This window comes from Micropterus dolomieu, linkage group LG04, assembly GCF_021292245.1.
Source record: "Micropterus dolomieu isolate WLL.071019.BEF.003 ecotype Adirondacks linkage group LG04, ASM2129224v1, whole genome shotgun sequence".
Lineage (NCBI taxonomy): Eukaryota > Metazoa > Chordata > Actinopteri > Centrarchiformes > Centrarchidae > Micropterus > Micropterus dolomieu.
Window position 1 is genome coordinate 31,883,817 of NC_060153.1, and position 25,129 is coordinate 31,908,945.

Below are 25,129 nucleotides of genomic sequence, written 5' to 3' on the forward strand. Positions count from 1 at the left end.
CACCCTCCTTTCCTTTCTCTCCTGCACCATTCTGTTTTCTCCCTAACTTGTTGAGTGGTTGTCCATGTATTGTAACAGTTCATGAGGTGAAGTTGTCCCCCACACCAGCATATGTGTTGATGAGCAGTACATGGCTTTGACTGATAGTAGACATTTCCTTTCCACTTTATTGCTCATTCATACTTACTTTACTAGAGGAACATGTACCTGCCAGATTACTGTGATCCCAAATATGTCTTTCCTTTCCATCACAATCACAGTGCAAAAATAGCAAAATGAACCAGAACAATGCTGAGATTAGTGAGTTGGTGAGCTAAGGATATGTTTAATCCCATCATTTTTGGCCTTAGAATGGTCACCATGGTAACTAATGGCAGCTCTTCATGAGGCTGAGTACCTGTGCCATGCTGTGAGTAACCAGGAGCAGAACAAGCACATTATCAAATTGTTGCTTACTTTAGACGTACCGCACTGTAATAATTTTATATATGTATATATATATATATATATATATATATATATATGTTATTATACCTGTCTTCTGTCCAATTTGTCTTTTGCATATGATATGCAACTATTACTGCTACTATGAAATAGTATATCAACTATGTGGTGCTGGAAGGACAACCGTTAATTTGTTGCCTCCAAACTATTCCCATTACAATGATCCACATCCCAGAAATCCATTAACATAGAGAAGAAAAAATGACACGCTGTTTTTCTAAAGACAATACATACAAAGACAATACAAAATGTCTTGTGTGTTTCTCACAATATACAGGGAAAGGGGATTGATCACGTGTATACGTGTAAAACATGTGTAAAACAGTACCTCATAAGAAAATATCAACTAAATGTCTTTTTTTTTGGCTTACATACAGAATGAAACACGGACACAGATTGTATTTAATTTCAGCTCCACTTTATGTTGAACGCTTTATTTGTAGCTGCAGCTGATTTTTGGAGTGAAAGAATAGAAAACTGTAGATGGAGACAAAGAGAGAGAAAGTTAAGAGGTGTGTTATGGGTATTTATTGAGTACCAAGGAGATGAAAGAAGGAGAGAATGGGGAAAGACGTGCCATGAGAGTGTGAATGTCCTCATTTAGAGGTGGTAATCCCTTAACACACCCACACACACACTCTCAAAGACACATCTCGTTCCCTCGGACAATCACTTGCACAGACACACACACACCCGCAGATTCATGTGTGGGCACCTGTTGTGTCAAGTGACACCCGACACAACTGGTCACTGGATTGAGCAGGCGTTGATGTCAATCTCACACATACACCTTCATATTTGGAGGCTGAAATGAAAATTTATGGTTAAAATTTTATATGACACGAGTGACCCTAGCTCTGATAAAATTAAGAGCAATGTACAAATGAAGAGCATTTGTTTAACTAAACTTGTGTCCATGAGATTTTATTCTTAAAACCAAAAAAAAGAAAGAAATATGTTGTATCGGCAGCAAAACAACACTTAGCCTGAAGGTACCTTCAGCAGCAGCTTGTCACTACCAAAAGGATACATTAGGATACGGCCTGGTAATTCTTGCCGCCAAATTCTTTGCTTCAGAGAGGATAACACTTGAAATTTGGCCAGTATCTACATGTGTATAAATATTATGTTAATATTATGTCAATTACTAGACAAAAATCAGAAGGACTTTTTCTTTGCTGCAGTAAGGACTCAGCCTTGTACATGAGGCGCGTGCTCTGCCGACTGAGCTAAACGCGCCCCAGAAGCACTTATTTTTAAAGGTTTGCGTGGGTGCTTGCATGCTTTTACTTGTGGAGCAAAAGAACAATTAAATAGTTGCCAAAAATGTTATCACGATAAAAAGTTTCATATCTTTCGATATCGATAATTATCAGTATACGTATCAAATCGTTATTTCTTTCAAGTTTAAAGGCTGATTTTTGGAACAGTGGATCACTTATCAAATCTGAGGTAGAACATTCAAAACAATTCAACAAATATGCATGAGTAAAATTAAGTAAAAAAAAAATTCAGTCCTTTTTCCTCTACAAAATAAACATCTTAATAAAGTCCTAATTCGTGTATGATTTAAGTGAATAAAATCAAACATTTATTGAATATTTATTGAACATTTCTTATATTGTTATTGTTTTATGTGAAGGCACTGATTGTGTGTATGTTGGGGGGGGGGTATGGAGAAAAGGTTGTTGTTCATTGGCTGTTGTCACATATTGTGTTAGACATGTCGGCTGCAGTGTGTAGATCTTATATGTGTTTCTCCTGTTATCAAAGACACTAACGGCCCAGTGTAAATTTCCAGGCGCTGTTATTATTAGCTGACTACCAGATCAGTTATGGTTGACAACATGCTACTCTCAGCTAAGCATACTGTGGTTACAGTCATTTTACACTCCATTGTCATTGCTTTGTCTGTCTGCCGTCAGAGACATATAGAGTAGTTTGATTTTAGAGAGCCGTAGTCCTGGTAAAATCCCAGTGCAGCATAATGAAAACCTCATGTCTCTAATTTTACAAAAAGCCCTGCCTCCAGTACACATTCAACTCCCAGATGGATTGTTTTGACTATAACTTGCAGTGGTGATGATGAAAATACCAGGACTAATATTCTTTGATCAAAGCTGCTGATTGCTTATTTACAACCATAAAAGGTTTCTAGTTTCATGCAGAGTAAGTCTAAAAATTGCAAGGTCTGTGTTCTGTAACCTCACAATGTATGAGAGAAATGTAGTGAGAGAATAGGTAAACTGTGGTGACAGACTCTGTAAAAATGATCCTGATCCCTGTCCCTGTTATTTCAGCTAAGTGTGATTAAACTTGGCCTGTGTTTCTCTGGTGTACTAGTAAAGAACAAGAATATGATCATCAATCCAGAATTCATTTCATCATGCTCAGCTTTCCAAGCATGACGAATTGCAGACTATCAGATGGCTGTCTACCCATAAACCCTTGTGTTTTGGGGTAACGTTCTGCGGTTGGTTTGAATTACATTTGCAGCTGTATTTTCAGATATCTTGGAATGGTTTATTGGCACCAGGATTTTCCATGGTGTTTCAAATGTTCAACTTGGAAACAACTTGATAATCACCAACAAGTTCATCAAGCAATTGATATGAAAGGGATGTTGGTGATGAGGCAGCAAAAATAGAATAACCAAAATGAAAGCAAGAGCAAACCTATTTCAGTTTCTCAGGGGAGACCACACTTGTTGTCAGATGTTGTTAAAATGAGTCTATATTTAATAAGATTGGTATCAGTGGCGGCTATTTTCTGACAAAAGAAGCTTTCTGAATTTGAGTTTTTTGTTAAAGTGATAGTAAGCGATTGTAATCCAATAGACTGTGTGTTCAAGTGAATACTGCCTGCTTGCTAGCTCCGGGTTTGTGTGTGCTCTGAAAGAAAATCTGATTTTCAAACACAGCCCTGGCTCTGTAAATGGAACACAAAGAAAGCGGTGTGGTACTTGCTACACAAAATTGTTCCAGCCAATCAGCAAGATGTGGCGTTGTGCAGTGTGCACAGGAGTGATGGGGGGAGGGGGCAGTGGCAGAGAGAGTTCTATACACCGGCACATTAGAACGTGCTGGACTCCAGGCTCTGTGAAAAAGGAGAGATGGCTGAGAAACAGCCAAAGAAGAAAAGGTCTGCAGAATAAACCGAGAAGAAAGTTACATGAGCAGGGAATCCTTCTGCAGAATCACTTTCTCCCTTCAATTAGAGTTTTCTTTAATATAAACTTGCTGAAAATACATAGTTTTACATTTGTGAGTAGTGATACATGTAGTAGTTATTTAATCTCCACCACCATCAGACATTTCGTTCTCTTTCTGTGGGTGTGAGTGTAATCTCGTGGTCACACCTGACCTCTGTGTCTGGTTCTGTCACCCTTAGTGTAAAAAAACCCACCCCACAGAGACATGAGGCAGTTTCTAATCATGATAAATAATGAAGTGGCAGGCATGAAAGTTTACCCAAGCATTCACAGACACACTCTCTCACACAGACACACACAAACACACACACACCAGTAAAAACAAAAATATCTCCCCTTCAAGTATTTGTAATTTTTCTTCTCAACAATCCTTCAGTTTGTTCTTACAAACTGAAAATAAAAAAACATAATCAGAGAAGCAGGGCAGGAGAGCAGGTGCAGTGTACGACTCTTAGCAGGTTTTTTGTTGTCATCGAATGAGGCGCACTTACAAGCTGAATACAAGGCAGAGCATGCGATGCAAGTTGTAAGAAACACAGACTTGTGTGTCTACACCCACCCACATTGCTATTCCAATATGAAGCCTAATAATGTCACTTATTAAATGTGAGAGTGTATTTCTGTTCATGTGTGTTTGAGGTACGTACTGACCTAATTTCACCTGTGTGCGGGGGACATAAATCTGTTTACACTGTCACGCTGTGGGGCCTCGCCCCCCTTACGGGGCTACTCTGCCAGTGGTACGGGACTAGCTGAAGAAGGTGGGTCTCAAGTAGCACATATGTTAGCATTTCTGCTTGTTTACAGTGCATCCCTGTGGTGCTGTGGATTGAAACACAATCCGCCCAAATTGCGTTCTGATGAGATGCATGTTAATTCCAGGAGTTGTTCATTCTGACAATCCAGTCAGGGACTTAAACCAGGGACATGAGGTAAATGGCATAAACTGTTGGGCCCTGAGGAGCGGGACTGAACAACCTAAGTATTTTACTCATTCACAGTACTCCACTTAAAGTGAAATAATGGCTTTTCTCTGACCTTTTACTGGTAATCCTCACATTAAGTAGATACTTCTTACAGTGTTGTATGAAATAAATAATCTCCCAAAGGCTCATGTCAGATTGATGAATTGGTGGACAAAAAAATAGGTTTTCTATTAGCTACCGCAGGCAAAATACTCTACAGTACATCTAACAAAGTCAAAGAAGTACATTCAGAAATATTGCACTTATTCATCTTTTTCATTTAGGTAGATGAACATGACTGCACTTGTTAAAACGAATGTCTCTTTTTCTATTTATTACTCCCCCTTTAACTCCTGCTCTTCTGTCTTCTTCTATCTCTCTCTTCACATCTTGCCTAAAGGCAGGTATTAATTGAAGGGCTCTTGTTATAATAGGCTCTAATTGTTAATCACACAGCCTTGTTAGAGAGCAGTCTGATTGTAATTACAGATCCTCGTTAGCCGGAGTTCTGGCATTAATTAGACATTGTGACCTTGGTAATTACTGCAGTCATACATGTTCGTGTTTTTCTCGTGGAAGTTATCCCGTGGAAATTCCCCAGACAGCCTTTTTTGGGAATAAAAAATAACTGTTTGGTTTTCTATTCCTCCCTATAATATTTAAAACATCTGCTAACCAAATAGCACAGAATATGTGTGTTGATTAGGCCTGTTGCTATCAGCAATCACAACAGCAGCAAAGGTTTGGCTGAGACGACACGGCTGAGAGGAGGAGACGGTCACAGGTTGGCTGTTGTCGGCAGCAGAACCACCATAGCTTACAGACAGTTACACAAGTCAAGTCACTTTAAAATGCCGTTATCTTCTTTAGTACCAGACACGTCACAGCTGTGCATACACACTTGACAAAAGTGCTGTTTTGGAAAATAAGTGCTTATGGGAAAACGTTATTAATGTTCAGTGCTGTTCATTGTCTGTGTATGTAAACAAAGCCAGTGTCCCAAACTAATGTACGCCTACTCAGTTCTCTGTCTCTCTCTCTCTTTTGTCTCTCGCCCTGCAGGCACTTCCTCTTTAAGACAGGTACAGGCACCACCCCTCTCTTCTCCACGGCAACTCCTGGCTACACTATGGCAACAGGCTCAGTGTACTCCCCGCCCACCCGGCCGTTGCCAAGGAATACCCTGTCCCGCTCCGCCTTCAAGTTCAAGAAATCCTCCAAGTACTGCTCATGGAGGTAAGATGGGAGCAAGAAGTCATTGCTTTACATTTACTCATTTAGCTGACGCTTTTATCCAAAGCAACCTGCAATTGCTTTATCTGTCAGAGGTCGCATCTGGAGCTACTAGGGGTTAAGTGTCTTGCTCAGGGACACACTAGTGGATGTGTTGCAGTGGGAATCAAACCCGGGTCTCCCACACCAAAGACATGTGTCTTGTCCACTGCTCCACCCCCAGAAACCAAAGTCCAGCTGTAGACTGCTTCATTTTTTGACATCAGTAAAATACAGACCAGATTCATACAAGTACCATTTTGTAGCTGAAAGACGGGGCGTTTTTTTGGACCCATTCATCTGCTGCTTGCAAAAGATTGCACATAATGACACAGTACAAGCATAATTATTAGTGCTCGGGAGGGATGGTCAGTCGAAGTGGTGCTGGCCTTTTCTTCTGTGCAATTCATTTGGATATACATTGGAATTTCTGACAAATAACAGTGGCTGTGACAGTAGCCTACCGTCCAGCCACAAAGGCAGTTAAAGTAAAAAAAAAAATAAAAAATTGCTGCCAGATTTGACATTTTGAGAGCATGGCCCTGCACTTTTGACTTAATGTTAGTACCTGGAATTGGACAAGTCTGCTTATGGTGATTCTTGATAATCATTCACCAAGAGTTTAAACAACAAACTAGATTTTGGCCAAAATGGGGCCCAATATATTTTGACTACCATGATATGTACTTAAGTTTAAAAACATGTTCAACATACTTACACTTGTAATGACAAAACTAAACAGAAGGCTCTTCTTTAGCTGTGTTTAGCTGTGTGTGATACATTACCAACCCCACAAAATGGGCCTTTCCCCAGTGAAAAGGCTCTTGATATAAATGTTTGCAGTTCTAATAAACTTTCAAGAAGCTTGGGAGCAGATAAACATTCTCAGAGGTCAGAGGTTCTAAATAGCATCCTGTCCGCCACTTCTTTCATAGAGTAAAGAGAGAGGAAATTCAGATCTTCTTCTAAGGTTTGACACAAACACACACACAGTTAAAGTGATATCCCTGAATGTTAAAGCGATTTAAAGCTTATATTTATTGATGCTTTGGCAACATGGTGAAATCTGTGCTATTAGTGCTCAATGGAGGAAAAATATTTTAGGATAGTATTTTTTGTGGCTTCGTACATAGATGGTAAATGGTCTGTATTTGTATAGCGCCTTTCTAGCCTTCCAACCACTCAAAGCGCTTTACTCTACATCACATTCACCCCATTCACATTCAGATCTGCCAACTGCTCATCAGAAATGGAAATGAACTCATTCACCGATGGAACAGCCATCGGGAACAATTTAGGTTTCAGTGACTTTCCCAAGGACACTTCAACATGTAGAGTGGGGCAGCCGGGGATCAAACAACCGACCTTCCGATAAGTGGATGAAACTGCTTTACCCACTGAACCACAGCCTCTCCAGTCATAGTGTGTATATTCACTCCTCATTCATTCAGTTGCAATTCAACAGAAAAACTACTGGTATTGGTAACAGCCTCGGTAATGCATCCTATTATTCTAACGGGGAAGGAAATATAAAATCATTTAAGACCTCACTTCGTTTGTGCCGCCATTGCTTGACCCTGCCATCTACTTTTACAGCTTCTGGTGGACAGCAGATAACTTATTTTAAAGTATAGCTTATACTGTCTTAATTTTAGTAGGAAGAAAGATGCCATTTTCTAAGCTACACATTAAATGTTTTTCATGTTCATTTTGCGCAATTTCACACTGATGGTGACATTTTAATTAAATAATTAAAAGGGATGCCATGTCGACATTATTGTCATTTGCTGATAGATTGTATTGTGGTTGATCATACATTGTAAAATGAAAAAAATGTAAAGCTGCAGCATTATGAAGGTTATTGAAGACACATATTACAGTATCAGTAAGGTGACAGTATCACAAAACAATTGTTTGTGGGGTTTTTTTCTAGGTGTACCGCCCTCAGTGCAGTAGGACTCTCTGTACTGCTCTCTGTCCTGCTCTGTTACTGCATAGGTAAGATCGCACGCTTTCTCTGTTTGTTGTACTCTCTTTCAGTCACTCACACACACACACACACACACACACACATTTCAAAAACAGTGCTGTGAATTTATGCACACACATTAGTCTGAAGGGTATGTTTTGCCCAGGCACAGGACAGACAAATGAGCCTTTCATTTCTGTCTTCCCTCTCCTCATCTCTCTTGCAATCTTGTCTAGCTTTCTCCCCTCTCTGGCTCTTTCTGTATCAGCCGTTCTTGTACTCTTGTTGCTGCATGCGTTCGTTTTCACTCCGTGGTAGGAGCCCATCAGATAATCAGACTGCCAGAGTTTTTCCTGATTCCTCCCTCTTACCCTCCCTCCTCTCTAATGCGCTTTAGGTGATGTGTAGGCTAATATGCAGGGCAGATTTTACGGTAAATTGTAGCTGGAAATCACTTTGGAAACATGGTTGTAATATTACAGTAAGCTGTGAAGAATTGGCAAGCTGTACCCAGGGGCGGTTTTAGTGATTTTGGGGCCCTGGGCAAGATGACTTGGAGCCCCCACTCCCCTCAGAAAGAACGATAGAACAACAGATAGAGAGACACAGACAGACAGAGAGAAAACTCACTTCACTTATTTTTATGGGAAAATAAAATAGTGTGTCATGTGACCTAGGAACTCCAAACCAATGCAGATTTGTAGTACTGCACTGGGCAAATCAGACACACCTATTAAATTTGAAGAAATATTTTTATTTAATATTGATATTTATAAATGCTTTTATATACTCATATAACAGCTTTTTTTCAAAAGCTTCCGTGCCATTTGATTCAGGGACATAATTTTTTATCTGTTTATTGCAATTTAACCACAGCAAAATGTTTATTTTGGGTTCATACCGCTGTAGTAAACCAGATTAGAGACTAATATTTGTGGGTTGTGTTTCCTCACGCTAAAAGAACTGTATTCAAAAAAGAACTGTATTCAAAACTACTAATTTGATAAAAATAACACCCAACGGAATACAATGAGTTCACTCAGATAACTCAGGCAAATGCTGCACACCGAAACAACACACACTGGAAGAGACTTTTAAAAAGAGAGAGAAATTGTGAGGCCCCCTGGCAGCCGAGGCCCCATTAAATTGCCCACCAAGTTTCCCCTTGTGGTATTAATAAAGTATATCTTCTTCTTTGCTCAATGGTAAAACCGCCTATGGCTGTACTATCAGTGTTTCAACAGCATTCCATCAGAATCAACAATGAAACATTAATCATTGTCTTCATCAGTAGAAACCTGCACAATAGTGATGACAGACAAATATGTAGTTCATCATATTGTAGGAATGCTTTGTGCATAGCAGGAGTTTGCTTCCAGGGGGATGGTGAAAGGCAGGCTTTAAGTTTAGATGAACCTGACAACGGCAGTAGTGAAATGTGTTCTAACATAAAAAAAAAGCACATCTATTCTGTAGCATAGTCGGCATTTCTGCTAGTTTTTTTTTTATCTCTTTTGGGAATTAGTCATATGTGCAAAACATCCCCTTTAAAATGCTACTTTAAAACATCTTGCTAATACGACATTGTTAAATATTAAACGGACCCTTCCCGTTATTCACCCTTTACTATGACTTTGATATAAGTCCAATAGGTCCACAATCAACCGTGGATGGGCATCATCTTATAATGTTAATTGTGCAGGCTCTGAGACTACTCAATGCATATTACATTATACCACTACCTTGTATAATATATCTAATCTCATTTTAAATATTTGTACTTTCTGTGTGTGTAATATGAAGCGAGCTACAACATTAATTTTATCGTGCAGCCCTCTGCTGTAGAATGACAAATAAATATACCTTGAGATAAAGGCTGACTTTTTTCGTGAATCCTGTGGGTCTCGGGATTCTGTTGTTGTTGTCAAAACCACCCAAACCGAGACCAAGTCATACAAGTTGTGTTTTTACATGAAAACACCCACATACAAACACTAAGAGCTGAAATAACTTTACCATCTTTACTCATCACTCCTTTTTCATCCACCTAACACAATAAAATTATTTGTGCAAGATTTAGGTTTTCTGTTTGATTCTTGTCTTCAATATCTGATCCTTCGTATTTGATCTGTAGCTGTGTATTCAGCGGATAGTACATGGAAATGGGGGAGAGACAGAGCGGTACTTGTATGCAGTTGACATTAAGGTTGATTTAACTTAACTTACACATTAGCTACACAGCTGTATGCGGCTGTCTCATCATCATTTATCACAAGCAAAAAAGTAACTTAGGAACAAGTTCTCGCCACAAGCCCTGTCCCCTCAGTTCTTATATATAAATGTGCAGTTCTAATATAATTAAATGCTATTGACAGATTTATTCATTTTTTATCAGGAAGGGGAAGGTATGGGAGTCATTCTTCCGGGATTTGGATGGGACAGGAGTGGAAATTCACTCTTGTCCCACCCTCTACCTTGAACCTTGAATACAGTCATGTATAATCAAAGAATTCTTTTATCCTTAACATACTGAATAGACTGAGTCTGAGTCTGCTTAGTGTGCAACATTTGCATGCCAGCCATGGGTCTAGTATTACCTCGGGAGCAACAGCGTAATGATTTGATTTTAATCTCTTATAAATCTGCCATGTCAGTAGTTAAATAAATAAAGTAAAAATAAGACTGTGTAAGGACAAAGTATCAGAAATGCAAATCATGACACTATCACCTAACCCTTATGTCCAAAACATAGCTCAAAGGCATAGATGTGGGTGGAATATTAGTGTGGCTTAGATAAATATTTAAAATCAATTTATTTAAATCTGTTCTTCATGGAAGTGGTTGATTTCACTGTAGTACTATATATTTGATTAAAAAGTGTGCCCTAGTCAACTATAATTTATTTGTCATTTCTTACTAAACTAGTAAATCATAGAAATTGAAGTGACAAATTTACAAAAATTAAAATCACACACATTATTGTTTTATGGTCCCATACTTTGCTAATCTTCTCACCTGTCCACATATACAGCATCATACAGTTTAATAGCAATGGCACATGTTTCAGGGTCAGCTGATCTACTTGAGGAAAGCGTGTTGCAGATGATTAAAGTTAGCAATCCTGTATGGTATTAATGACTTGAATCAGATTAATAAATAATGCATATTCTGAGAAAATATTAGACATGATTAAATTGTTTTTAAAGGCCCTGCATGTGTTTTCATTCATTTGGGTTGATTCATCATGGGAAGTCCAGGCCTATGGTAGCATGGATTTAATTCCTCTGGGCTTAAAATAACATTTCACTTTCCATGTAACAAATCAGAAGGATGACCATTTTAACAGGTGCAAAACATAGAAAAGTGTAAATAGACCTTTTTTCACAACAGACATTTTGACAATCGTTTGTCGTGGCTGCACACCACGCTGTTCCCAGCTAGTACACATGCTTAATGATCGGCCTTGTTGAAGATACTCGAAAACGTTTCATCCCTTATCCAGGAGACTTCTTCAGTTCTGACTGACTGTTAGGGAAACTCAGCTATTTAATCTCTGTGGAGTTGTCTAAATGATCGATACCACTGGTTCGTTGGTGCTCCTGGATGTTGTAACAACAGTCATTATCGGACCACCCGGTGCCAGGTCTGACAGACCATGGTGGCATCCTCACCTTAGACCTAACCGGCGGGTTGTTTAGATGTCTGTTTCTAAGCAGGCTGTAATTTCACCAGCTATAGCTATGTATTTGATAGATAAAGAAAAAACAGCATAAGAAGGATAATGACATGAGTGAGGGAGCATCGATGGGGGAGAGATAACGACGGTCGTGGGTGTGTAAGTCACTGTCTGTGTGTGAGAGAGAGAAAAAGAGAGAGCGCTCCAGGTCTTTATTGTCATAGCGTAGGCTAACTTAAACAGCAAGTTATCATTACCAAAACATTGTTTTTAACTTCGTTACGGTTAGGCTAGTAGTCCCAAGTGCAGGACTAAGAGAGGGAGGAGACTGGAGTTAGATAAGAGAGGAATAATTATTGCATACTGAGCCAGGGATGAGCGAGGCAGAGTGGAAGACTAGATACTGCTTTGCAGAGCAGGGGGGAAACTAGAGCTGAGAGTCCAGACTGTGAGAGGCTGAGCCGAGCAGGTCCAGAGCAGAGTACGGGAATAGTTTGGCTCAGAGACCTCAGTATTTGTTTGGGGGGAGCTGAGGACAAATGATTAAAAGTCAGCACTCAGCTTTAATCAGCAATGTTAAAAAACACAAACCAAGCTAGAAGTCTTGCTGTAGTCATGGACTCTGAATTGGACAGCCACATTAAGACTATTACAAAGTCGGCCTACTGTCACCTGAATAATATATCCAGGATCAAAGGACTTATGTCTCAGCTGGACCTGGAAAACTTCATGCATTTATCTTCAGTTGACTCGACTACTGTAACGCTGTCTTTACAGGTCTCACTAAAGATTCGGATCAGCTAAGACCAACAAAGTGGATCACAGTTCTGAGGTCTTTAGACTGACTTCCTGTCTGTCAAAGAATTTATAATAAAAGATTGTTTTATAAATACTGTTTATAAAGCACTGAATTGTTTATGGCCAAAATACATTTCTGATTCTCTACTACATGTCTGCTTTCTGGCCCAAAACTAAACATGAAGAAGCAGCGTTCAGTTTTAATGCTCCATAAATCTGGAACAAAGCGGGTCTGCTGCAACTGTCAGTTCTTTTAAATCAAGGCTGAAGACTTTTCTTTAAGCTGCTGCCTTCTATTATATTAAATTTAAAACATGATTTATAGCTTACACTGAACTGTAACTTTTATTCTCCTGTTTTATCTTGTTTTTATTTTCTATTGAACTCCTTTTCAATTGTATTGTGTGTGTATATGTATATATTTATATATATATATATATATATTCATTTCTCTACCATAAGCCATCTCCAAAGGCATTTCTGCTCAGTTCAGTACATCCAACCGGCCTCACAACCGCAGACTACGTGTAACCACAGCAGCCCAGGACCTCCACATCCAGCATCTTCACCTCCATGATCGTCTGAGACCAGCCACCCGGACAGCTGCTGCAACAGTCAGTTTGCATGACCAAAGAATTTCTACACAAACTGTCAGGAACCGTCTCAGGGAAGCTCATCTGCATGCTGGTCGTCCTCATCGGGGTCTCGACCTGACTGCAACTTCGCACAGCCGTTGAAGAGGACTGTCCACAAGCTGCAATCAACAACCTGATCAACTCTATGCGAAGGAGATGTGTTGCACTGCGTGAGGCAAATGGTGGTCACACCACATACTGACTTTTCGGACCCCCCGTACCCCCCCAATACAGTGAAACTGCACATTTTCGAGTGGCCTTTTATTGTGGCCAGCCTAAGACCTTTTATTGTGGCCAGCCTAAGGACCCATCCACACTACTGCATTTTCGAATTAAAACGGAGACCTTTTGCTACATTTTCACCTCCCGTCGAGACTACAACGATGAAAACGAAGACCTAAAACCGAGAAGTTTGGAAACGCTGCCGACCTGTTTTGTGTTTCAAAACTCCAGAGGGCGTTTTAGTGAAGACCGGCCAAAACGGAGGACTTTAAAAATGATGACGCAGCCGCTCAGGCTCATTGGGTCTTGCAAAGCGGAAACACGATACTGCTGACCGTGTTTTTGACATCATATTTTTATTAAAATATTCTGTACCGTGCAAATAACACTCATCTGCCTACACTTGCAACCTCTCCCAGTCTGTTTTCTGCCGCCACACTCCCATGTTACATTCAGTAACAGTCCCAGCTCGTTATTGATCCATGTAACTAAGAAAAAAAACTGGTCTGATGCTTCGTCTGTATTTATTTATTCTTTTGCCAAATCTTCTGTAACTACGGAATAGACCATCTGCTTCATGTTTACACCGGCACCAGAACGGGGCCTAGCTGTGCATTTTCAGTCGTTTTAATGTAGACGATGTAGATCAACTCCAAAACGCAGTGGAAACGCTGGTGTGGACGGAGATCGTAAACTAAAATGTAGTAGTGTGGATGGGGCCTAAGGCACACCTGTGCAGTACCCATGCTGTCTGATCAGCATCTTGATACGCCACATCTGTGAGGTGGATGGATTATCTCGGCAAAAGAGAAATGCTCACTAACACAGATTTTGACAGATTTGTGAACAATATTTGAGAGAAATAGGCTTTTTGTGTACATAGAGAAAGTCTTTGAGTTCAGCTCTTGATGAATGGGGGCAAAAACAAAAGTGTTGTGTTTATAATTTTGTTCAGTTTATATATATTCTATGCTATGTTGCTTTTGTATTTTATGTAAAACACTTTCAATTGCTTTGTTGTTGAAATGTGCTATACAAATAAACTTGCCTTGCCTAAGGTAATTTGAATCAATTTACACTGTCCGGCATAGCACTGTGATGAATGGATGTTCTGTATATTTGATGCCAAATTACCATGACCTCCATGTAACAAGACTCGTACATAGTTTTAAAGTTTTCAGCCTAACTCTAGATGTTTTTGTTTTTTTACCTTCCTTAAATCCACAACTAAATTTCCCTGAAATGTTCTGTTAATTCCCAAATTACCTAAAAAGGTTCTTTTACAGAGAGCCAGTCTTGTATGACGGTTACCATGGCCAATAATCCACTTACTTTATCACACAGATACACAGACACACACAGACACGCACACAGGCTCCTGTCGATTAGCCAGCACTCTCCCATGACCCTTTATTCCTATCCTCACCAAGAAGGGCTGTGGGTAACGAGCTAGCGCAGCATGGCTCTAATTTAATGAGGCAGGGAGGTATCAGTGTGCATTGAGTGTATGTGTTGGATAGGGGGTGCTTGGGGGGTCCGCGGCAGGGGTTTCTTTCACTACATGTTCCCAAGTTGAATGACTAATTGGTCCTTGACATCCACCCATCCATGGGTAGATGTCCGATGTTCTATTAAAGCCTGCTACCACGGATGTATCCTTTTTAATGTCCTGCTTCGTTAAAATTAAGAAAGAATGTCAACATTTCCTGCAGTTTAATAAATCCAAATCAGAAATAATTATTACTACCTCTTCACCAGCACTTGCAGTATCAAGAATCTTTCTAGTCCGGGTGCCTTATCTAATAATCTTAAAAAGAGGCCCATAGCCTAGGGGTTATTTTTGACTCAGTATTGTCTTTTGAGGATGGACTCAACTGAGACATTTAACAAAGATCAGGGTGTTCTTTCATCCGCAGAGCTAGAAAAGGTCATCCATGCTTTTATCTCCTTGACTATTGCGATGCACTTTATTCTGGTATCAGCAGGCAAAGCATCCAGATACTGGAACTTATACAAAACGCAGCCAGGCTTTTAGCACCATATCCTTGCTGCCCTTCGCTGGTTACCTGGGAGATTTAGAATTGATTTTAAGATTTTACTGCATTTTTATGGTAAGGCTCCTGCTTGTATCTGTGAGCTGCTAACTCTCTATGAGTCTGATTACTGATTGATATCCTCCGGCAGGGCCGTATAAGTTGTACCAAAATCTCGACTTGGGACTCGGCCCTTTGCTGTTGAGGCCTGTAAGCTGTCCCTGCCCCTGTGGATCTCAGGCAGGCAAAATCAGTATCGCCATTTAAATCTCTTTGGAAAACTCACTTTTATTTGACGCCCTTTTCATAACTGATGGTACTGCTGTATTTATTTTATCTTGTTTGAAAGCTCATGTTTTGGATTTCAGTTACTTTTATTATTTGTTTGGATTCTAAATAGGGTCCATGAGCCAGCATCCTGATTGTTACCCCGCAAAAAAAAAACTCGGACTTCTCTTCTTCCCACACTCAAACACAATTACACCTCTGGTCTCTCACTGTAAACAGTGCCCCGCCTCTCTCTCTCTGCTACCCTGACTTTCTCTCTCTGCTACCCTGACTTTCTCCATCAGCAGTATGTTTTATAAAGTCGCTCAATTTTTCTGTATTTTTCCGCCCACGATCGGTTATCACGGCAGCAGGTGAGCCACGTGTCGGGCTTATTAATGACATAGCCAATCGCTCTGCGTGTTCACTGCTGCTTTACCTGGTAAATGTAAATGCTCCGTACTTGTATAGCGCCTTTCTAGTCTTTTGACCACTCAAAGCGCTTTTACACTACATTCACCATACACTCAAACGGAAACTAACATTCACACTGGCGGAACAGCCGCCAGGGGCAAATCAGGGTTCAGTATCTTGCCCAAGGACACTTCAACACGCAACCAGGGGGAGCCAGGGATTGAACCGCCGACCTTCCGATTAACGGCCAACCCGCTCTACCTCCTGAGCCACAGCCGTCCGTGCTAATAAAACATCCACTGTGTCCAAGACATGCAACGAAATAGGCTACCAAGTTTTGTTGCAGAGTGAAACCACATGCCTTTATAAGATGACCACTTTTAGTCTTAGCAGCTCTGACAACAAACTCACATCAGAAATGTCGCAATGTAGGTAATTGCTCTAAAGAATGATTCACCACTGTGCTATATACTCTGTGAACACTCATTTAGGACTTGACATTATATTCTCAGGAGATGTCTCACATCTTTTTTCTTCCTGTAGCATACGCTCCAGTGTGTATACTATCCCATTATGTCATGCAAGTGAAGAGAATCCATGCAAATGTGAACATTTTATTCAACCTATATTTTCAATGGCACTAAAAAATCTCATAATATTATGAACTAACTTAAATTCGCAAACTATGGCTGCAGAACTAAGAGAAATAAGTCACCTGAGTGTGTGTTGCTCCCCACAATCATTCCCCGCCGGGTCCCCCTGCCCCTGACCAGAAAACCTCCAGCGCTTGAGTACAGATGTAAACCTAAACATACACTCTGATGCTCTGAGTTCACAGTGTGTGCAGAGTGAGCTAATTTGACCAGTAGCTGCAGGTTAACAGAGCTAATTAGATAATGAGAGCTAGTTAGCAGCAGGTAGCTTTACTTGTTGCTGTGGCAAATCAACTATGTGTCCATCAGGGAACTCCGTAAAACATAGAGTTATGGCAGGGCAGGGGTGGGAACATCAGAGAGTAAACTAGAATATATCATTGAATAAAATTGTGCAGTAATCAGTGGGGCCCGGTCCCAGAAACACTATTTTCAGCAGAGTCAATTAAGAAAGCTTTTCATTAGTCACTAAATTAATACAGCCGCCCCGGTGCAGGATGATTCATCAATTTAAAATCGCTTTCCAGGAAATGACACACTAAAATATCTTCAAGAAAACAACATTTTTTGTCATTGATGGGCCAGATCCTGCCATATGACGTAAAGGCCCAGTGCAAGGCATATCTATCATGTAAAAACATTTAAACATCGATTTTGATTTTATGGGAATGGGATATTTTATAGGTAGGTAGATTTATTTTGTCAACATACAACAGGTTATAAAGGGAAATTTAGTTTGCTACAGCAATGCTGAGGATGAATTAGAGTTTAAGAGTCTGATAGCTTGGGGGGGAAAAGCTGCTCTGCAGTCTGGTGGAGCAGCAGCAGGAACTTCTAGATCTCTTCCCAGAAGGCAGCAGGGTGAACAGGCTGTGGCTGGGTGGCTACTCCTCACCTCACCGATATCACTGACGCTCGGGAGATGCGTACCAATGATCTTCTGAGCAATTTTAATCAGCCGCTGCACATAATTGTATGTTTCTGTAAAAATCCACTGAGCATCTTTGATACTCTTTTGTCTTTATTTGCATATTTTGTATTAAAGTCATCCAAAAGTAACTAAAAGTAATCAGGTTAGATTACTTTTATTTTGTGGTACTTTATCGAAACTCTTAACGCAGCAACACACCTACCTCACACAATTAGCCAAACAGTACATACAAAACCACATTTTGGTCTTTAAACACCAACTCTACATTTTAAAATTCAAAAATCAATAAAATCATAGCACAACATTTGATGGCATTACTGAAACTGTATTACTTATATTTCAGTTTTACCTGCCTACAGTAGACAATGAAATCCATTGTTTTTTGAAATTCAGTTTCCTTTTACTGTAAACCACCCTACATTTTTGGCTTGAGGGGTTGAATGTGTGCATTTTTGGCAACAAACTATGTAAAAGTCGTCTTTACTTTATAGAATTTCCATCCATCCATCGTCAACCGCTTATCCTGCGTACAGGGGGGCTGGAGCCAATCCCAGCTAATGTAGGAAAAAATGTAAGTGACAGAATTCGAGAAGTAAAAGCTTTATTAGCAACATGAAATGGCAGCCAGGGATTAACATTGTGCTAACACGTGTTAAAATACTGTCAAATACGTTTACGTTCCTTCTCGGCCACTATGCTCCTCCTATGAACCGTCTGGCTCTGTCATCCCTACACAGTCCCGGCTGTTCTCATCTGTAACATCACGATGGTGAAGCAAACTACCACGTGCCATCAGAGCAGGTGAATACGGTATTTACCTTATTGATGCTCGGCGTGCTAATAACTCTTACTAGTGTTTATTGTCACTTGTAGATCTCTTACTGTATTGATGCTTGTATGTTGTTTTCAAATTCAAGTCACTTTGGATAAAAGTGTTAAATGTAAATACACAATTACATTGAAACAAAAACAATATATCTAGATATAGATATCCTCATTTCTAACATGGTGTGTGCAAGCATTTGTAAATAACACAAAAAACATCCATAGTTTTGGTATTGGGTAAGCTTGTATGTGAAGAAAAACTTTCAGAAATGGGTTAAATGACTGCATATTCTGTGGAAACAACGTGAATGGTGTTAATGGTGTGGTATGAACAGACTGATCTGGGGCTAACTGTGTTTGGACTTTTGAAAATGCGAGTACAGATTGGACAAAATGATGTTAGCGGTTGTGAAAAACTGTAAACCATCTTCTAAACGTGTTTTTCTTTTCAAATAGACTGCTGAGTGCATGGTAGTTCTAAATGTAAGCGTTACAGCAAAGGGGGACGCTGACCAAAGCCCGCTGAGTACCAAGCTCGAACAGAAAGAGAGCAGTAAAGTTAATTACCCCTATGGTTCCTTTTGTAAAATGCCCATCAGCATCTGACAGTCAGCATAATTCAACAGACGCCATGGAAAATATAGATGTGAATGAAAGTTTAAGGAGGGAGGTGTCGTGGGGTTACTGTTCTGTCTGCTTTACACCAATTTATTCCATGGCCTCAGAAAAATCTGGATACATCTCTGTTAAGATGCAAGGAGGAGGAGGCAGCTAGCAAGTGAGCGGATTACACACCCAAGGGCGCGTGCACACGCACACACACACACACACACACGCAGATAGAGAAAGAGAGTAAACATGTAGGTGGGTTAAGTGAATAAATTGTGTTATGTCAGATTAACTGCTGGAGGCTTCCATTGATGCGAACACTCAGTCTGTCTTTCTCTAGGTACTGCTGTGTGTGTGCGAGTGTGTGTGTGTTTGTGCGAGTGTGTGTGTGTGTGTGTGTGTGTGTGTGAGTGTGAGAGAGAGAGAGAAGTGAGAGACAGAAAAACTGGTTGTGTCAGTTGTGTGTGGCTAGATATTTGTTTAAACTGTATGTGTTTCCATATGGGCTAGTGTGTGTGTGTGTGTGTGTGTGTGTGTGTGTGTGTGTGTGTGTGTGTGTGTGGAATGTGCAGTTGCCCATTTAATTTGCATACCTAGCCTGTGAGCTTCCAAAAGCATACTGCTAATGCTCAGTATGTCTAACACAGCCCTGAGTGCACAGGCAAACACACACACACACACAAACATTCACTTTTCTCTCTTCTTCTGTCTATTTGTGACCCAGATGCACATATTTTATATTTTTTCTTTTATCACCTAATCTTATTTATCTTTTTATCCCTCCATCATTTCACATCTTTTTTCCCCCTCCCTTTCTATCTTCTTTCTTTTTCTCTCCACCTTCCATTACTTTTGTTGTTCGCCATTCCTTTTTGCATTATCTTCCCTTTGTTGTTCTCTTCACTGTCCTTCCTTTGCCATCATTTCATTTCTCTTCATTTCCACCTCCTTTTCATTTTGCACACTGTATTAACCTCCCTGTCTTTCTCTCCTTATTTTCTCCTCCTTTCCCTCCTCCTCTCTGCAGCTATGCACCTGTTTGGTCTAAACTGGCAGCTTCAGGAGAGTGAGGGATATGGAGCATTTGAAAACGGAGGGGGAAGAGATACAACTCCCAACACCTTTATGGTGTCCACAGACAATGGTGAGATCCTGCTTGAACACACTGTGATCCTTCTTCTGACAGGAAAGACAATCAGTGATATGAGAAAAGTTGGCAAAAAGCTTTTGAAATGTCCATGAAGCAGTAAGGAGAAAGCCATTTCACATCACTTGAAAATATAGAAGTCTCTCTAGATGCCTGAGGGAAACCTCAGCTGTAGTATTGACATTTTTTATTTGTCATTTTACAACACAGGGTTGCAGACTTGCACTACAGGTTATAGCCCTTTTATGCTTCACACACAACGTATACTGTATACAATTATAAAAGTGTAAATAAAATAAATAAAACAAAAGATATTTACATAAATCTATATATAAATATACATGTATACGCCCAGAAAGAAATACTTTTATAGTGCATTGTTTGAATTTGCGGCTGGGCGAATGTAAACAACAGCAACAAGATCGCTTTTGTTATCTGGCTTCATTAACACTAACAACCACGCCCACGCTGGTTATCAACACGGTAAATCAACCCAGGGTTTCCCAATCCAGCCATGAGCGCGTTCACATAAAAGGGCTGGTGTTTGCAGCAGATGACAAATCACAAAAACAGACAAGTCTACCGGCAGCAGAGCGTCATATTTTACAAACCAAGAGCAAGCTATAAGAAGTGAAACAGCACAGCTGCAGCTGCCAACTGCAGGAAAGATTCAACAGGCTGAGGATTATAATATTTATTTTCTTTGCTCTTGTGAAAGCATTTTTAACATTGTTTTGAAAAGTGCTCTATAAATAAAGATTACTATTATTAGTATTTCAGTCGGCGTTTCGACATTAAAAGCACTGAATAAGTGGTTGGTCAACTCACTTTCAAGATCAAGTCATTTCAATAATCACATTAATTTATTTAACACGCTCAAAAATGGTCGTAACATTGTTCTAAATTAACTTCATTAGGCAGTAAAAGTAAAAAAAATCCAATCACGCCATAAAAAGTGGACAAATTTAGGTGAAAGATCTCAACCACGGCTTCAGTTTAAAAGTTACTAAAAAAACTCACCTCATCAGCTGTGCCCACATGCTGTATATAAAGATGGGGTGGTACATGAACAGTCTCACTAATAAAAGAAACAAATGCAACCTAAAGTTATAATAAACAAATACATATTCAACTTAGCTTAAATACCAAAATATCTGCTCGTAATATTTAGCCCCACAGAAAAAGAAAATTAAAAATTAAATTAAACCATTTCTTGCAACGGCTGCAACAGGCTGTGTGAAACAGACTTATACTAAAATAAATCTTAAAACACATTCAAAGCAGCGAGTAGACTTTTACAAGCAATGTATTTTAATAATGAAAATTACAATTATAAAGTTAATGCTTATTTTACTAAACAAAGATCTCCTCTTATTTGTGAAGACTTAACAAATGAATTTTAAAGTAATTGTATTCAAGTAATCCCCTCTCAGACTTGTACAAGACTGTGAGTTTTTAGTGCTCATTTTCTTTATTTTACTTACTAATTTAATTTCTTTGCTTTTATTTGTGGCAATCCTGTTTTCAGATGTAGGGATTGAAATTTTGAATCCAATAAAGTGTGAAAAAAAACGTTGATAAAAAATGTACACTTTTTTTACTTTAATTTCAGCGGTGTAAACAAACACACTTAGCGATTTGCCATTTGCAACGGTGTAACCATGACGACACCGTCAGAGTTTTGTCGCGAGCTGAAGGCCCAAATCTGATAGAATAATGTGGGTTCTTATTTATGTTTTAAGTGTTTGTGTACTATTACAGGGCAAATAAATGTCTTTCAAGATCAGTTACGTATTAAATTTGCAAATATTCATTTCTAATGGACATACTGTAGCTCCGCATAATGTTACCCATATAACCCCATATTAAAACATGCTAACCCTTCTCCACATGGATGAAAGTATTAACACAACCTCATGCTAATTAATATTGTTATTATTTATATGAGATATATATATATATATATATATATATATATATATATATATATATATGTATGTATATATATATAGATAATAATAGAATAATACTAGAAGGAAAGTGTGTTTGTGTGTCAGATGCACGGTAGAAAGAATGTGCGTGTGTTTGTTTGATCAGCATCGTGCACAAGCATGGACATACGTGTTGCAGACAAGGAAAGCACAATAAAGCGGCAGCTTTAAAGTTCTCTCCACTGTGTGTGGTTGTTATTCAGGTCACGTGAATTATATTCACGTGATCTGTGTAACGGTGCCGCGTTAGAAATATATGCATGCGAAGTCTCTGTCTGTGTGGAGCGTAACTTTAACATGTAACACAATAACCTCACCTTCACCATGAAACGATCAGTACATGTAGGCCTACCTTGATCAAAAGCTAACAGTACTGTGCCAACTTAGCCAAGTATCGTTACACTGTTGAGTTAAGTGAAGCTGTACAATACCCGGGTACGTCTCCAGTTCATAAAGGAAGAAAAGCAGCTTGGTAGGTTACGGAACCGTTGTGGATTCAGTGAAGGCGGTAAGAATCGTGGTTCCTGGAAGGCTTTTGAAGATTAGCCTGAAAATGTAGGGAATGGGGAAGTGATAAACTTAACGCTTCCCTTCCATTGACAAAGCTTTTAAGATCCTTCCATGGCAATAAACTGTCAGCAGCTCCAGACAACTCCGCTCTCCCAAAAGATGGAACATGCTAAAAAAAAAAAAGAGTAAAAGGACTCTGGTCAACATATGTGATGGTAGCTCGCTCTCATTGGTCACATTTGATTGATTAATTAAGAGAAATTAAGAGCAGAATAAGAATGAAGAGGAGGCAGAAACTGTGCTTCTTCCTCTGTTGAACAGTATTACTGTCGTCCTCTATGGCTCCTGCAGATGTTAGAAACAAAAGGGCCTGCCCCTGCTGACAGTGTGTGTGTGTGTGTGCAGCTCATATTAGTGTAACAGATGTGCGTAACGTTTAGACTGCCATAAATATTACACGCACACACGCGCACATCTGATGCAGTGCTTTACTGTCCAGATGTCATGAGTTAAGCTGTTAAAGTTCAGTGTTCTGAACAGGAAAAGCCTTTGAAATTACAAACTTTGAACAGCAGTGGAACCAGTCCAGGTCCACAGTACACACACACTGGATGGAAACTAAAGGCGTAAATTACAGTGAATCCCAACTGAGATAGCTGTGAGTGAAGTTTTCTAATTTACCATGGACAGAACATTACCTTAACTAGCCTAATATTAACCAAACCTTTAATATGAATAACCTATGCAAACCCATGGGTAAGTAATTCTTTTCGTTAGACATGATGCATGACAACATGTAGCAAAGTTACTGTTCAGACTACTGTGTTGATGCCCAAGTTAGCCACAGAATTGAATTGAATTGAATGTTATGATATAATGCATTCTGTCACCCTGTCTCTGGTGTTTAGGTTAATAACCCACCAGGCACCTTTGTCAGACAAAAACAGTGAGACTTCCCAGGGCTTACACACTGAGGCATGGTTTCAAAGATTTGTCTCTGTGAAATGTGAAAAGAACCGAGTGCCCAAAGGGTCCCGCAGGATAGGACGCATCAATCAGGACAGTGCTGACATAAAACCCGGCACTTAGAATGCGTGTGCAATACAAAATGCATTTAATGAATGCCGGTTTTGTTGCTCTATTTATCTCTCTGCAGGTAAAATGTTTCTTCTAGAGAACAACACCATAGACACGGGAGAGGTGGATGTGGGGAGACGAGCCATACAAGATGTCCCACCTGGTTAGTTTCACGCACACACACATGCACGCATGTAAGCATGTCAGATCACTGTGCACACACGGCAAAACAAACTCAACAAAGCATGATCCCAGTTTATTAGGTGCACCTAGCTAAAACTAGGATAGTCTAACACAACAGACCCTGCCTTTGTGAAGGTTAGAATGTTTCAACTGTTTCAGAGATTATTGAACCTTCTTTTTATTTTTTATCCAAGGTGTGTTTTGGAGGTCCCAGCTGTATATTGACCAACCGCAGTTCTTGAAATTCAACATCTCGGTCCATAAAGATGCACTCGTTGGGGTTTATGGACGCAAAGGCCTTCTGCCCTCACACACACAGGTTGGTTTCACAAATGCATGCATGTGCACGCACAGACAATTACATGTTAATTTATTTGTACAGCTCAAGCAAATCACAAGGGAGTTTATAGAGAATAAACCTTTACCAAACCTATTTTATTTAGCCTAAAGGCCATTTCAGTTATGCCCCCCCTTTACATTTATCTGATGGCAGAGAACACAAAACAATTTAACATGGTGGCCTCATGTCACAATAAGTCATGTCACAACAGCAATCTGATTCGATCTGACCTAGAAACATTTCCATATTACTTTCCACACAGCACAAGTCTGAACGGGACTTGAACATGAGCAAAAACAGAACCTCATCTGCAAAAGAAAAAAGAAAGAAAGCTTATGCAAATCAAACTGGACCTTCAGGATAGTTATGTGTGAAATAAATGCCATGGTCAAACTAACAGTAACACTGTTGTCATGATGCTAATATAAGATGACGTATGAAACAATATGATACAGCAAGTAAAGGGCACAGCTGTTCACATAAGCTAGGTCAGCAATGGAGTCTACTGCTGTTGAAGATGGGATTTAACCAGCACAAACTGCAGCAGCCACTAAACATGTGTTTTCATCTGTGTCCCTAAAATGAAATCTTATCTAATCAGATCAGTGGCTGCTGTTTTGAGATCTCTGACATAACGTTTAAGAAGTCCTCAACCGTCCACAATTCTCTGGCCTTTCTGCTTCTAACAAGTGCTGAAAAATTCTGCCTCCCAAAATGTCACAATCCCAAATCCCTTTTGCAACTTTGCAAAGTGTGTCTAGGTCAAGTGCTTTATAGATTCTTAGTTCATAATGAATGAGATAAGCTTCTTACAAACCTAAGCTATCCCTGACTACACTTACATCTCTGTGTGGTGAATTGTGTCTTCTATCAAGGGACTAATCCACTTATCTGTAA

The 25,129-nt window shown here is 39.7% G+C and overlaps 1 protein-coding gene across 13 annotated transcripts in view; it reads left to right on the top strand.

Moving 5' to 3' along the window:
• tenm3 (teneurin transmembrane protein 3) overlaps positions 1–25,129 on the top strand; it is an 818,277-nt gene that overhangs the window by 699,657 nt on the left and 93,491 nt on the right. For all 13 annotated transcript variants that reach the window (XM_046046662.1, XM_046046670.1, XM_046046663.1 and 10 more), the window contains 5 exons: positions 5,743–5,916; positions 7,886–7,950; positions 20,012–20,128; positions 23,789–23,872; positions 24,087–24,211. In XM_046046662.1, coding sequence (XP_045902618.1) covers positions 5,743–5,916; positions 7,886–7,950; positions 20,012–20,128; positions 23,789–23,872; positions 24,087–24,211 — 565 coding nt within the window. The remainder of the gene's footprint in view (positions 1–5,742; positions 5,917–7,885; positions 7,951–20,011; positions 20,129–23,788; positions 23,873–24,086; positions 24,212–25,129) is intronic.